Consider the following 15355-nt stretch of genomic DNA (forward strand, 5'->3'; position numbering starts at 1 on the left):
ATCTCATCCTGAACTCCACTTGCCATCAGGCAAATTAAATCAGGCGTACGGACACAAATGCAAAGAACTGTATTATATGTCTCGGCTTACCTAGACTTGTTTTTTGCCTTTGTAGCTCTTCAGCCATTTTCTCAACTTTTTTCTGAAATCTCTTATCATTTTCTGGTGTTTTAAAAATAAAATCTTTGGGCTGCATACACTTACGCTGTGAGAAAAGGACACAAAAATTAATGCTGTACTGCAACTGCTTAAGATAGGAACAAAAGCCCTCTCACATACATTTCTGATACTTTTCACAACATCAGTAATAAAAACTTCTGAAAGGTGTTTCTTGCACCGTGTGTAAATTGGCAATATTTTTTTTTGCACAATTATAAAGAAAATGGACAGAATTTAAAAGATTGAATAAAAGCCTCTGTATAATGCTTTGTGAGACATTTTCATGATCCCAGCATTCATAGTTTCCATCACAGTTTTTAGCCAAACCGGTCTCTTTCCATTTTTTGCTGTTGCCATATGCGCCCCATCTACTTCAACTTTGTGTAGCCAAATGGCGAACTGTTTTTGAGTTGCCATGGACCCCAGGTTGCAAGTTATATCACTTGAGCATGCCCAGGTGAAGCAAGCATGTAACCATGGGTGGAATCTAAGCATTTAGACCAAGGAACAGGGTCAAATTAAGGAGTAGACACCTGATGGCATAACCCATGATCCAATCAGATTGAGTCCTGGCATCACCTCATGACACAACCCAGTAAGATCATGCCGCCCAACATCACCTCATTACAAGATCCAATCAGATCACACTGGGTTTTCTCTGCCTATGAAACTGTCTGAGCCCCCATCTCAGGGAGGCAGATTTGAGCGTTTCCTCCTGTCTCCTTGCCAGGCAACCTGCAATAAAGCCTTTCTTTTCTCAAAAGCAACTGCCGTGATCTTGGACTCTATGTGGGTTGGGCAGCAGGCCCACTGCCTGCTTGGTAGCACTATTCTCACACCATCTTCCCTGCAAGACCATGACGCAGTAATCAAACAATTTCTATTTTATAATTACCCCCCCAAAAAAAACCACTATCTAACCTTGCCCTACTGTCATTAAATCATAGTAACTCCAATCAGCCAGTAAAACCCCAAAACTATAACTATACACACAAACACACGAAACCCCAGGCTGATATCCAGAGGAAGGTCTTTGGTTAACTCTACTCTTACCATCCTCAGAAAAGGAAAACATGTCCTTTAAAACATATCTCATGACTGGGTATGGTGGCTCATGCCTGTAATTCTAGCACTTTGGGAGGCCCAGGAGGGCAGATCACGAGGTCAGGAGTTTGAGACCAATGTGACCAACACTGTGAAATCCCATCTCTACTAAAAACATAAAAATCAGCTGGGCAAGGTGGAATGCACCTGTAATCCCAGCTACTAGGGAGGTTAAGGCAGGAGAATTGCTTGAACCTGGAACACAGAGGTTGCAGTAAGCCAAGATCATGCCACTGTACTCCAGCCTGGGTGACAGAGGGAGACTCCATCTCAAAGAAAAACAAAACAAAACAACAACAACAACAAACACTTCACCTTCCCAGACTTACCCACATTCTCCTCTTAGAACTGCCCATTGACTTCCCATCTTTAGCCCGGCCAGCATCACAAATACATATACTGATCTTCACATCGATTTTACCTACTACCACTTTTATGCCTCATTTCTTTCTTACAGGACCCCAGGGAAATTTAAGTCATCTCTCTAGATCCCTTGCTTTTCAGCTTGAAGCTACCAGCCCAAATCTGCTTATATGGGTAACCAGCCTAACTTCTTTTGCTCCAGTCTTAAACAAAGAACTTTTTTAGCCATTCGTGGCTAATGCCTACACTGGGGATCTTGCTCTGTTAGTTATTCACTCATTTATTGACAAAAAACATTACTATATGTCAGGCGCTGGTCTTGCAACCTAGAAAGATCTTTGTCATCACAGAGCTTGAATGCTGTCAAGGAATGACAGAAAATAAACGTTAAATAAATAAGTAAAATGTATGTGTCTCGGGAGGTTAATTTCAATAGGCTTGGAACCAGCATGGACTGCTTTCACTAAAGAAGCCGCATGACACAAAATGTACTAAATAGACAGTGGTGTTTTATAGCCACAGGTCCAGGAAGTTTGGGGGCAGATTGTGCCAGCTTGTCGACACTGTTTACGATTAGTGAGATGAAGGAGTTGCTGGAGGCTCTGCCAGTGGGGCTGGTTCACATCGGCTCGTGGCCAGCAGTGTACAAGGAGGCTCTACCTTGTGCTCTCTGGTTCTCAGGTACTGTGCAGATTTGGACACATTGTGATTTCTGGGTCCTGTGAATCTTCTCTAGCAACTGCACTCCATCAAACGGGCCACATGACCACTGTTAGGAAGAGCCAGTAAGCACGGCGGAGGAAAAGGGACTTGATAGTGGGCACAAGTGGGAAGACAGTGCTGGTATAAATGAGGTGTCAGGATAGGTCTCATGGAGAAAGTAACGTCTGCACAAAGCCATAGGGAGGCTGGAAAACGGGGCCCGTGGGTGGATTTGGGGGGAAGAATGTTCCAGACAGAGGGAATAGATAATGCAATGTGTTTGAAGCAGAAACATGATTGGTACGCTTGAGGAACAGCAAGCTGGGCAGACAGGCAGCAGAGAGAAAGAGAGGAGGAGAGAGGAACGCACAGAGCCTCCTCAAAGGCCCAGGAGAAGAAGGACTCGAGTCAGGTTTAACTCGCAATTACATTTGGAAAAGAGAAGGGAAGGTTTTTAAAGTGGTAAAGTGTATGAGCAGTCATTTATGCTTTAGATTCGGAAAAATTGAAAAGATTAGCAATATCCAGTATTGGTAAGACTATCAAGAAACAGGTAATCTTTTTTTTGAGACAGGGCCTTGCTGTCACCCAGACTGGATTGTAGTGGCATGATCTTGGCTCACGCCAACCTCCACTTCCTGGGTTCAAGCGATTCTCCTGCTTCAGCCTCCTGAACAGCTGGGATTACAGGCATGCATCACCATGCCTATCTCAATTTTGTGTTTTTAGTAAAGACAGGGTTTCACTATGTTGGCCAGGCTGGTCTCAAACTCCTGGCCTCAACTGATTCGCCTGCCTTGGCCTCCCAAAGAGCTGGGATTACAGGTGTGAGCCACTGCACCTGGCCAAGAAATAGGAAATTTTGTACAAGATTGGTGAAACAGTTAAAATCAAAATGTGTTTGTATTCTGGCCCAGTAATTTTTATCTCTAGACATCTGACTTGGAGAAATAACCTCATATACGTTGCTTAAGTAATATACTCAGCAAAAACTGACAATGTCTAAAAGTACATGAATACTGGGAAAATAGTCACAATGTATAATACAATACAGAAAACTGAGCAGAATCACATCTACGGACATGAAATAGTCAAAACCATATTGCTAACTGGGGAAGAGAAGGCAACTCACCAAACAATACACATAAGACAGCAGAGCCCCTTCATGTCAGGCATGCCTGTGTGAGTATGTACATGTGTGTAATGTAAGGAAGAAGTGCCACCCAGGATAGTCATCAAATTGAAAGCTGCTTGCTTTGAGGGAGGGCAACCAAAAGAGACATCTGCTTTATCTGTGCTTACCAAATGTTTTACAGTGAAAACATGCATGTACTACTGTCGAGTTTTTACAATGAACACTTGATTTTATCATGTCACAGGGGGTTCCAGAGACTGCTAAACACTTTTCACCTATAATCAGGTAAGACTGAAGGAAATTCATCCATCACTAGATGGGCAAACTCTGGCTTGTCTGAGATGAAATGTAACAGAAATATCATTTACTATTTTCAGGAAACGTAGTTTGGTCTGGAGAGAGTCATCCCTCTAACAGAGATTCTCATGTGAAAACAAAAGGGCTGGGATGTTTCAGAGTACACTATCCTCAGAAAAAGAAATCTCAATTAGAACTTTTAAATAAACAGAAAGCTGAAAGGTTGTGATTAAAATGTGAATTAGGTCTCAAATGAAAGCAATGTCTTTAACTCTACAATTTGCCCTGTGTATCTGCAGGTTCCAGGTCTGTGGATTCAACCAATCATGACTGGAAATATCAAAAAAAATTTTTTTAGCACAAATTAAAAAACAATACAGTATAACAACTATTTACAAAGCATTGATTTGTATCAGGTATTATAAGTAATCCAGAGATTACTTAAAGTATATGGGCGGAGCCAGGTGCAGTGGCTCATACTTGTAATTCCAACACTTTAGGAGGCTGAGGCAGCAGAATCACTTGGGACCAAGAGTTTGAGACTAGCTTGGGCAACATAGAAAGACCCTGTCTCTACAATATTTTTTTTTAAGTATATGGGATTTGTATAGGTTATATGCAAATACTACTGCATTTTACGTAAGGGACTCCAGCATCAGTGGATTTTGGTCTCTGGCCAGGGTCCTGGAGCTGATCCCCTATGGATACTAAAGGACAACTGTATTTGTACAGCAGATTTTCTCTAGTAAATGACTTTGCACATTTGGATGTATGTCCATCCAACTTGTGAGATTTTTCTGGCTAAAAAGAATACAGGTATTTTTGCCACAGATACAACAAACTTAATTCTGATGTGAATGCCAAAGCACCTGAATGTCTGCTTATCTCTCGGCACCTTTTAGATTCCCCATGGCCAACCACGGTCCCTTCCACTTCCTACAAATGCTATCGAAGAATTCATGGGATAAAAATAATCTTAAATTCACTAAAAATGGTATATGAAAAGAACAATGTCATCAATAGCATACTTAAGATAACTCTTGAATGTATTTGTGGAAGTTTTATTTTCTAGAAATAAAAAAAATAAAATGAATAAATTCCTAATTGCCATTGTCTACACTGAAACCACGTACTTACCTTTTTTTTAATTAGGCTTGGCAAGTGTTCTTTCGTATTAGCTGCAGGGAACAATGATTCGTCAACGTGTGCTCCGGCTGTCCTGCATCTGTATAATTAAATTAAGGTAGTCTAATCAGTATTTGCTTCCATTATACACCGACACAGCACTAAATCTGCACCTGTATCAGCAATTTAAGAAATCCGTACCTAGGTCATTTTAACAGACCTTTAAAAAAGTAAATACCACAGCAAATACAAAAGTCACTATAAACCAAACTTCCCAAAATCGTCTCTATCTGGTGTTTAAGTATAAGAGAAGCAAGAGGCAGGTAAAGGAAGTATAATTTTTATGCTGCAATTTTTGACTTGTAGCATACTTCAAAATTATTAGCGTATGGTGCTCATAAAGGCATGAGTAAATGCTATTAAACGGATCATTTAATTGTAAACAGGCCATAAAACAGGTAATTCAGAGGTAGAAGGGATGTAAAGAAATTGAGGCCAGAAAACATATCTTTCCTACAAAATTGTGTTGTCCTTTTTGTGTTTCTGTCTAGAGAGCACCATCAGCCCCAAGGCCTGGTATGCAACCCCCACATTGCCAAGCCTCCTCCTGCTGCCCTGTCTGTGCTCACACCTGACATTTATCTCTGGATTCCTGTGACCGTTATCTCCTTTAGCATTCTGTCCCTCAAATCTAAATAATTATCACGATGTTCTCAATGTTCTCCTGCCCTGCTGTTTGTTTCTCCTCTTCTAGTTCACGCACACATTACTGAAATATTAATCCTAAAACATTTTACTCACTTCTCCCCAATCCAGATAAAAACCTCCTACCACTCCCATATTTACAGCCTATTCTCAATTATCTGCTGGTTAAGTGTTTTTATACTAAGGCCTCTGTAACCACCTCTCCAACTATCCCTCACAGCCCTATCACTGTTCAACATCTAACAGGCAATAATTAAAGTACACTGCAATTAAAAAACACATATCCATGTTGATATAGGAATTTCTACAAAATATGTTAGGAATGAAGTTTCAGAAATATGTGCCTTTGTATGGTACAGTCTAATCTATGCAGTGTGGTAAGTGACACTAGTATAGCAAATCTCATCCTGGTGTCACTGACACCCTTCTGAGGGTGTGCAAAGTCAATCCTATCGTGTGTGTGTGTGTGTGTGTGTGTGTGTGAGAGAGAGAGAGAGAGAGAAAGAGAGAGACAGAGTCTCACCCTGTCATCAAGCTGGAGTTCAGTGGCACCATCTTGGCTCACTGCAACTTCCGCCTCCCAGGTTCAGGCGATTCTCCTGCCTCAGCTTCCTGAATAGCTGGGATTACAGGCAAGCGCCACCATATGTAGCTAATTTTTTTTTATTTTTAGTAGAGATGGGGTTTCACCATGTTGGCCAGGATGGTTTCAATCTCTTGACCTTGAGATCTGCCTGCCTCGTCCTCCCAAAGTGCTGGGATTACAGGCATGAGCCACCATGCCTGGCCAATATTATCTTTAAAACAATACTAACATATGATTTTCCATTTTTGTTTCACATTATCTCCTGAGTATACAATGCGGTGGAGTTTTCAGAAGCAAAATGATTTGCTATCCCAATATATCGAATGCAGAGGCAGATCTGAGAAGGCAACTGTTGTCTATTAAGCCAGGCATCAGAGAAATCTGCAAAAAGGTACAAATTTAAAAAAGAACGCAAGGCAGTTATTGTAACAAGAGAAGTACAACCAGGCAGAAAAAATGCAAAAACGAGCATAATGAGTGTGGTTCACGGAAAGCTTCAGGTCGGAGATGATCACCAGGCTCAGCTGTGACAGTGAGGCAGACGCGGGGGACACAGATCTTCCATGTGGAAGCAGAGCACAGACTCAAGCACAGTGGAGCAAAGAGCGTGACATTTTTGGGAAAACGTAAAAAAAAAAAACCTTGCGATCCAAGGGTTACTCTTTCCAAGCCAATAAGCTGAGACACCGTCCTGTGGGTTCTGGGGCATGGGGACAGGTTTAAGGGAGAGGTTGTGGGCAGGTCACCAGTCCAAGACAAGGGCACTGAGAACAAGGAGGTCAGTCAGGGACTATTGCAATAACTGAGGCAGGAGACACCAAAGATTCAGCGAAGGCAGCTGGGGACTAAGACGGGGAGGGGGAATCCTTAAGTGAATGATATTTAGACAATAAAAATGGAAAGTTTCTGACCTCTGGTTAAATCTGGTGGACTGAGCACATGCTTTTCTCTTGACTCCCAAAACCCCAATAAAATGGTAGTAAAGGAAAACAAAAAGACACAAACTAACAAAAATAAAGAGTAGATAACAGCTGTCTGGGGAACTGAAATCAAACAAATAAAAAAAAAAAGAAAACCCAAGCCTGGCAGCTGGGACCGGGGCTGAGTCCTCTGGAGCTCAGAACCACTCAAGGGCTGGAGGCACAGGTGAAGCCAGAGTAAGCAGTCAGGGCTGGGGCCGGGGCAGAGGGCAGCAGGCAAAGGGCAGAATGCTGAGAAGAGGCAGCAACCCTCCTTGCCTGTGCCCACTCACCACCAGCCAGCACCAATGAGAACTGGGTCCGTGTTCCAACAACTGAAGCCTGAGAAGCTCTGGACTCGAAAGACACGAGGCCAAGCTCAAGAAAAACAAAAAGTTTTCCATGAAAGGACGTGTATTCACGGTTCACTTTGAGATTCAACCTAGCACACAACTTCCACAGTCATAATGATGTCGACACAGACTACTGATTTAACCAACATGCATCATGTACACTGGAATAAAGGGTGGAAAGAGCCTGCACATGAATGTGTCCGTGCAAACGTCTACGTGGGGGGTGGGATGCCCTAGGAGGGGCCGATTAAAAACAAAATCTCCACTTCCCTATCAGAAAGTACTAGATAACATTCGAAACTGAAAAACCAAAACAGCGATACCCAGAGTGTTCAGCAATATGGAGGTCACTAAACAGTTTATCTGCAGAAGCAGCCACATGTGTGAAAGGAGCCGCCTCTTGGGAACAGGAATTGAGGGTGAAAAGGGTCAAGAAAGGGACAATTGCTTTTCATGATAAGCCTTGTAATACTTGGTTTGTGTGTGTGTGCACACACTCGCACATATGCCCATACAATGGAACATGATTCCACCATAAAAAGAAATAAAATTCTAATACAGATGACAACATGATCAGCCATGAAAACATTACGCGAAGAGAAAGAAGCCCGATACAAAGGCCATATATTATATGATTCCATTTATACGAAATGTCCAGAATAGGAAAATCCACAGGGACAGAAAGTAGATTAGCAGCTGCCTTGGCTGGTGGAAGGATGGGGATAGGGCCAAGGGGTCCAAGGTTTCATTCTGAGGTGATGAAAATGTTTTAAAATTGTGGTGATGGCTGCACAACTCTGTGAATACAGGCATGTGCTGCCTAACAATCTTTTGGTCAATGACAGACCACATACACAATAGTGATCGCATAAGATTATAATGGAGCTGAAAAAGTCCAATTGCCTAGTGACGCACTGATGATCCTTATCCCATGGAGGCCTAGGCTAATGTGTGTCTTTGTGTCCTAGTTTTGTTTTTTTTTTAAGTTTGGAAAGTAAAACTGAAAATTAAAAAATAGAAAAAAATGGATAAAGATATAAACAAAGTATTTTTGTACTGCTGTACAATGTATTTTACAGTGTTATTACAAAAGAGTCAAATATTTAAAAAATTACAAAGTTTATCATGTAAAAAAAGTTATAGTAAAGCCAAATTTAAAAAATAGAGTATAATAATTATTTACATAGCACTCATATTGCATTAGGTATTATAAATAACCTAGGTTTTTTTCCTCCCCCGACAAATACGAGTAACAAAGAGACAGATGATATACTTATGGGAGGAGCCGGGTGCAGCAGCTCCCATATATAGTCCTAACATTTTGGGAGGCAGAGGTGGGAGGACCGTTTGAGGTCAGGAGTTGGAGACTAGCTGGGGCAATGTAGCAAGACCGCCATCTCTACAAAAATTAAAAAAAAAAATTAGCCTGGCATGGTGGCACATGCCTGTAGTCCCAGCTCTCAGGAGGCTGAGGTAGGAGGATTGCTTGAGCCTAGGAGGTTGAGGCTGCAGTAAGCCATGATTGTGGCCACTGCACTCCAGCCTGGGAGACAGAGCAAGACCTTGTCTCTAAAAAAATGTTACAGTATCAGCTATTACAGCTGCTCCAAAAAACCTACATTCAATGTAACCTAAGTGTATGGTGTGTATAAAGTCCACAGTAGCATACAGTAGTAACACCCTACACCTTCACATTCCCTCACCACTCACTCAGCGACTCACCCACAGCAACTTCCAGTCCCACAAGCTCCATTCAGTCAACACTCTATATCGGTGTACCATATTTTATCTTTTATGCCATATTTTTACAGTACCCTTTAAGTTTAAATATGCTCAGATACACACATACTTAGCACTGTATTACAACTGCACATGCTGTAGAGGTCTGCAGCCTAGGAGCAGTAATATGTGCCACAGAGCCTGGGTGTGCAGTAGCTCTGTCATCCAGGTGTATGTAAATACACCCTACGATGGCTGCACACGAAAAATCACCTAACTATCCATTTCTCAGAAGGCATCCCTGTTGTTAAGCAGTAAGTGGCTGTATATTTAAAGCCAATGAATAATGTACTTTAATTGGTTAAACTGTGTAGCATGAGAATTAGATCTTAAAATACTGTCGGGGGGAAAAAAAAAAAAACCATGAGATACCACTACCCATCCGCTCGAATGGCTAAAATTCAAAAGATGGATAAATTTCAAGTATCGGTGAAGACGTGGAGAGAACAGAACCCTCACACACTGCTTGCGGGAATATACAGCGCCATAACCACCTTGGAAAAGTATGGGTAATAACCCAAGAGAAATGAAAGCATACAAGATGCAAACATAAATGTCTGTTGTAACTTTATCCGTAATGACCCAAAATGGAAAACTATCCCACTTCCATCAACTGGTGGCCCTGTGGTACATGCCTGTAATAGAATACTTCTCAGCTATAAAAGGAAATGAAACCACTTCTACACACAACATGGACAAGTCTCAAAAACATCCCCTTCAGTGAAAGGAGTCAGGCACAAAATGGTACAATCTGGATGATTCCACTGATCTGAAGCTGTAGAACTGGGGACACTAATCTTTAGTGACAGAAACCAGATCTGTGGCTGCCCTGGGGTGGGAGGAGGAGGCAAGGAAGCTGACAGCGAATGGACATGAGGGAGCTTTTGGGTTGATGAAAATGCCCTATATTTTGGTTGTGGTGGTGACACAGGTATACGTATTTGTCAAAACTCGGTGAATGTATACTTAAAATGGTTACATTTTGTTTTATGTAAACGTTTGTATAAAGCTGATTTTAAAAAGAAACCAACTATCTGAGCCTACAATAATGGGGTGGGCAGAATGCTGGATCTAAGAAAACAGACTGGAAAAGGAGGAGGGGTGGAAGAGAACAAGGAAGAAAATGTTTTTTAGGTGTGCTCCTTTTGAAAAAGTCCCCTTAATTATCAATTTTAGGCATGAGAAGTTTTTAGTTGCTTCTTCTTACTCAAGCAAAATGTCACCGAATTTACCACTATTACAAGTAAGGAAACAGCAAAAGGGGGGTGGCTGAGATGCATCTGGATGAAAGACGTGGAGGAGATCCTAGGTAATCATGTCATCAAATACACAGTCATCAGGACAAAGGTCACCCAGCTCATGAGAAGCCTAACACTAACCGTGCTGGAAAAGCCACTACGGTTGCCTCCTATTGCACAACACAGAAAACCAAGGAGCACGGAAGATCATTTGCCAAAGTTTACAAAACGAGTAAGTATCCTTTAGTTAGCAGTTTGGGGAAAGGCTCGACACAACCCAGTAAAACGTGTGCCTGGCACAGGTCACACAGCTGTGGAAGATGTGTTCTGTTCCCTTTGAGATAACCTTGCCAACCACTTATCCTTCCGAGGGATAAGGTTTGAGGTGCACAGAGATGCTCTCCCTGAAATTCATCTTCTGGGTATAATTATCATTACTCACTATGAAGAAGTAAGTGGCACTTCCTGCTGGTAATGCCATTCTGCATGGCAACAGCTACGCTTTAGCACATGTGGTAAAACACTAAAGCTGCGACACTGAAACTCAAGTTTACCAAGCACCCAACCAAAATCTACTGAACAGGCAAAATCTAACAGAACAGCTTCCAATGAGATTTCTCTTTTTCTTCAGAAATGTAAAATGGTAACTTTATCCCACCATCTAGTGGTCAAAACAAAGTGTTTCAAGAGATGTCTCTAAACAGAAAACCAACTTTCTGACCTTCATTTGCCAACTGCTGCTGCCTCAGAGCCAACAGAAATCAAAGCAGCAACACTCTCCTTGGGAATCCCTGCTCTGATGAGCTTGTTTTCCGCAGAGAGCCGATTCACTCCAGCACTTCCCACAGCACACCTGCCAGGTCGGCTAGGGACCACCAGCTCCTGTTCTACCTATAGGACGACACCCATCTTCACCTGGGCCAACCCTGCAGCCTTGTTACTACTCTTGTGCCAAACTGCCCAGCATCAGTATCTGATTAACTAAGTCCAATCAATAAGTCCACAATTCAGGAAAAGTAAATGAATCTTCTATGTGGACAGCATTGCGTTAGCCACTAAGGCAAAGTAAAAAAGTGAATCGCATCTTTTTGAAGATTCCAGTCTGCAAGCACACAGTCTTTTCGTGTGTGTCCCTGTGGCACAAGGAAGAACCCAGGAGGAGACTCAGAGAAGTCTGCATAATAGTGCTCTGCCGGCAGAGAGAGCAGGCGAGCCACACCGGGGTGAAAGCCTGCAGCACTTCTGTGGTCTGGCACTGGAACGACCGTAGCAAGTTAACCTAAGTGCTGCTGGAGGAACCTAGAGCCCAGTGGGTAATTCACCTGGTCCCAGGTGGCTGCACATCCACTGTTAGACGCTGATGGGACCTCAGGAGGACACACCAGACCGACCCAAACTGAAGGACATTCCTCTCACTGGTCAATGACTTTCAACGATGTCAAAGTCACAGAAGCCAATGAAAGACCAAGGAATGGCTGCAGGGTAAGAAGGCTAAAGAGGTGAGAAATGGAGCTGGCTGCTGGTGGGGTGATAGGAATGGAGTCTGAGGATCCCAGGAGGAGGGCAGCCGTGCTAAGCCCCTAATGTCGGCTGTATTGTGCTTATGTGGGAAAACGTCCTTGTTTATAGCAAACCCTAAATGCAGGGGGTGATTGCCTTTGGTCAGCAACCAACTCTCAGCCCAGCAAGGACAAAGCCTGTGAACCATATTCCCAACCTAGCTGTTAGTTTGCAACAGTCAAAAAAAGATAAACTTTCTTCAGTGGAACTTAGAATGGGGACTAAGCTGACCTTTATTTCTTTCACCTTTATTTATTCTTTCCTCAAGGTAAACATTTCTACATACAAAGGAAATGTCAAAATTTTATCAGCTGCCATCTGATCTTAAAAACAACATTCCCAGAATGAACCCAACAGAATGGGATTTTAGTGACACCTAGTGACCTGGCGTAGTTAACGTTCACATTTGCAGTGGGAACCATGAGCTATGGCATTGGATAGGCAGGCAGTTCACCGCGAAAGAACACGCATGACATCAAACATGTAGGTCAGTTTGGCTCTTATCTCTATGTCCTGTTGAAGAAAATTCAACCTCATAAAAAATCAGAGAAATGCAAATAAAAACAGTATTATTTTTCTTCTACAAATTAGAGAAGACTAAAAGAACTAATAACTCACAATATAAGCAAAGGTACTGGGAAATAGGTATTCTTTGATAATTCTAGAAAGAACAGAAACCAGTACGCTCCTTCCAGAAAGTAATTTGGCAGCATCGATCATATTTATATATGTAAACTCTCTGAGGTGAACAGCCCACTTTTGAGATTTAAACCTATGCAAAGATTTATCATCTGGAAAAAGGTAATATATACAGAAGCTTAATGCTGTACTATTTCTAACTGAAAAAAAAAATCAAGAAATGAAAAATTCCATATTCACCAACAGGAGACTGGTTATACAAATTACTGGACAGCTGCTACAAAAGATTCTTAAATATATATTTTAACATGGGATATATCTGCATGTACAGACAGGGGAAAAATGTCCTGTAATAAACAGTTAACTAAAGAAGTATGGCCAGGAGCAGCAGCTCACACCTATTATCCCAGCACTTTGGGAGGCCAAGTTGGGTGGATCATTTGAGGTCAGGAGTTCAAAACCAGCCTGGCCAAGATGGTGAAGCCCCATCTCTATTAAAAACACACAATTAGCTGGGCGTGGTGGTGGGTGCCTGTAATTCCAGTTACTCGGGAGGCTGAGGCACAAAACTACTTGAACTGGGGAGGCAGAGGTTGCAGTGAGTGAGCCAAGATTGTGTCACTGCACTCCAGCCTGGGCTACGGAGTAAGACACCATCTCAAAAAAAAAAAAAAAAAAAAAAAGGGTGTTCCATTAAAAAAATAAAATCTACTTATTCACATGGATGTATATATAAATATAAATATATAAGTGTATATGCACACACTTTAAATTTTTTCATTTGGCACATAACTGTATATTTACAGAGTACAATGTGATTTATGTATACCTTATGGAGTGATTATAACAAGCTAATTAAGATATCCATCACTGTAGGGAAAACATTTAAAATCTATTGTTTTAGTATTTTTGAAATATACATTATTAGCAACTTATGTATGTTTTATATGCTTAGTACAAAGTCTGAAACTGCATATTCCAAATAGTCATTGGTAAGTTTCCCCTAACTGAGTGGAAGGAGGACAGAGGTAAACTGGTGAGGATTTTTCACTTTAAAAACATACACATCGCCAGGCACAGTGGCTCATGCCTGTAATCCGAGCACTTTGGGAGGCCAAGGAGGTGGATCACAAGGTCAAGAGATCGAGACCATCCTGGCCAACATGGTGAAACCCTGTCTCTACTAAAAATACAAAAAAATTAGAGAGGCATGGTGGTGCATGTCTTAAGTCCCAGCTACTTGGAGGCCACAGCAGGAGAATCGCTTGAACCCAGAAAGTGGAGGCTGCAGTGAGCCAAGATCATGCCACTGTACTCCAGCCTAGCAACAGAGTGAGACTCCATTTAAAAAAAACAAAACAAAACAAAACAAATTATTTAAATGTAAGCACATTTAATCTGAAAGAAAGTTTGTTTTTAAGATAACAAAAGGAGATCTAAAAACCAGTAAAAAAAACTGTGACTGTATTACAATAAATAATAACAAGAAAGAAAGAATTTCTATGAAAATGCCAAGAGTAAGTTCACTTTTGAGGACCTTAAAGGTTTGCTTTTGCCAGGCATGGTGGCTCACAGCTGTACTCCTAGCACTTTGGGAGGCCAAGGCAGGTCAATCACCTGAGGGCTGGAGTTAAAGACCAGCCTGGCCAACATGGTGAAACCCTGTCTCTACTAAAAGTACAAAAATTAGCCAGGCATGGTGGTGCATGCCTATAGCCCCAGCTACTTGAAAGGCTGAGGCAGGAGAATTGCTTGAACCGGGAGGCAGAGGTTGCAGTGAGCTGAGATCATGCCACTGCACTCCAGCCTGGGTGACAGAGTCAGACTCCATCTCCAGAAAAAAAAAAAAAAAAAAAAAGATTGTTTTTGGAAAATAAAGTTATAAGCATTATGCAGTCTGCATGAGCCCCTTGAGAAAGAGGCTGGGGCTGGTGACAGGCAGACAGAGAAAGGGGATGAGGAATGAGAGGAAGGTGTCAGGGGCTGGGCCAGCAAAGCAGAACAAGAATCCCAAACTCTCAGGATAAAACAATCTGTGATCACTCCAAATGTCAGATTAGCTGAGAGGCCTATTTAGGTACAGAACTGCCTCCTGTTTTAACTTTTGTCCGTGCATCTTCAGCTTCCCGTAAAGGTCTCTTCTTCGGCACTCTTTCCTCCAGATTTCTATCCAACTTTTAAAATGTAGTTCTTTTTTCGAGTCATTTCCCGCACGGCATTTTCTCTAATATCTCTATGCCACTTAACAAAATTTTCCTTTGCTCATAATTTTTTAGAATAAATATTTACTGAGCATCTATTACGAAGCAGAGGCATTTTAGATTCTTACTAGAGGCCGGGCACGGTGGCTCATGCCTATAATCCCAGCACTTTGGGAGGCCAAGGCGGGTGGATCGCAAGGTCAAGAGATTAATGGTCAACATGGTGAAACCCCGCCTCCACTAAAAATACAAAAAAATTAGCTGGGCGTGGTGGTGCACCCCTGTAGTCCCAGCTACTCAGGAGGCTGAGGCAGGAGAACTGCTTGAACCCAGGAGGCAGAGGTTACAGTGAGCCGAGATCGCGCCATTGCACTCCAGCCTGGATAACAAGAGCAAAACTCCGTCTCAAAAAAATAAAAATAAAAAAAAAAAGATTCTTACTGGAAACAC

At 42.0% G+C, this 15355-nt stretch overlaps 1 protein-coding gene across 7 annotated transcripts in view; it reads right to left on the minus strand.

The window, feature by feature from the left end:
- MCPH1 (microcephalin 1) overlaps positions 1–15355 on the minus strand; it is a 312577-nt gene that overhangs the window by 276230 nt on the left and 20992 nt on the right. For all 7 annotated transcript variants that reach the window (XR_012513049.1, XR_012513048.1, XR_012513046.1 and 4 more), the window contains 2 exon segments: positions 4898–4985; positions 91–205 (listed from right to left, as the gene is read on the minus strand). Coding sequence is in view for 3 of the 7 variants with exons in the window: in NM_001279990.1 (NP_001266919.1) it covers positions 91–205; positions 4898–4985 (203 nt within the window). In the remaining 4 variants the exon portion in view is untranslated.

This window comes from Saimiri boliviensis, chromosome 13 (assembly GCF_048565385.1).
Source record: "Saimiri boliviensis isolate mSaiBol1 chromosome 13, mSaiBol1.pri, whole genome shotgun sequence".
Lineage (NCBI taxonomy): Eukaryota > Metazoa > Chordata > Mammalia > Primates > Cebidae > Saimiri > Saimiri boliviensis.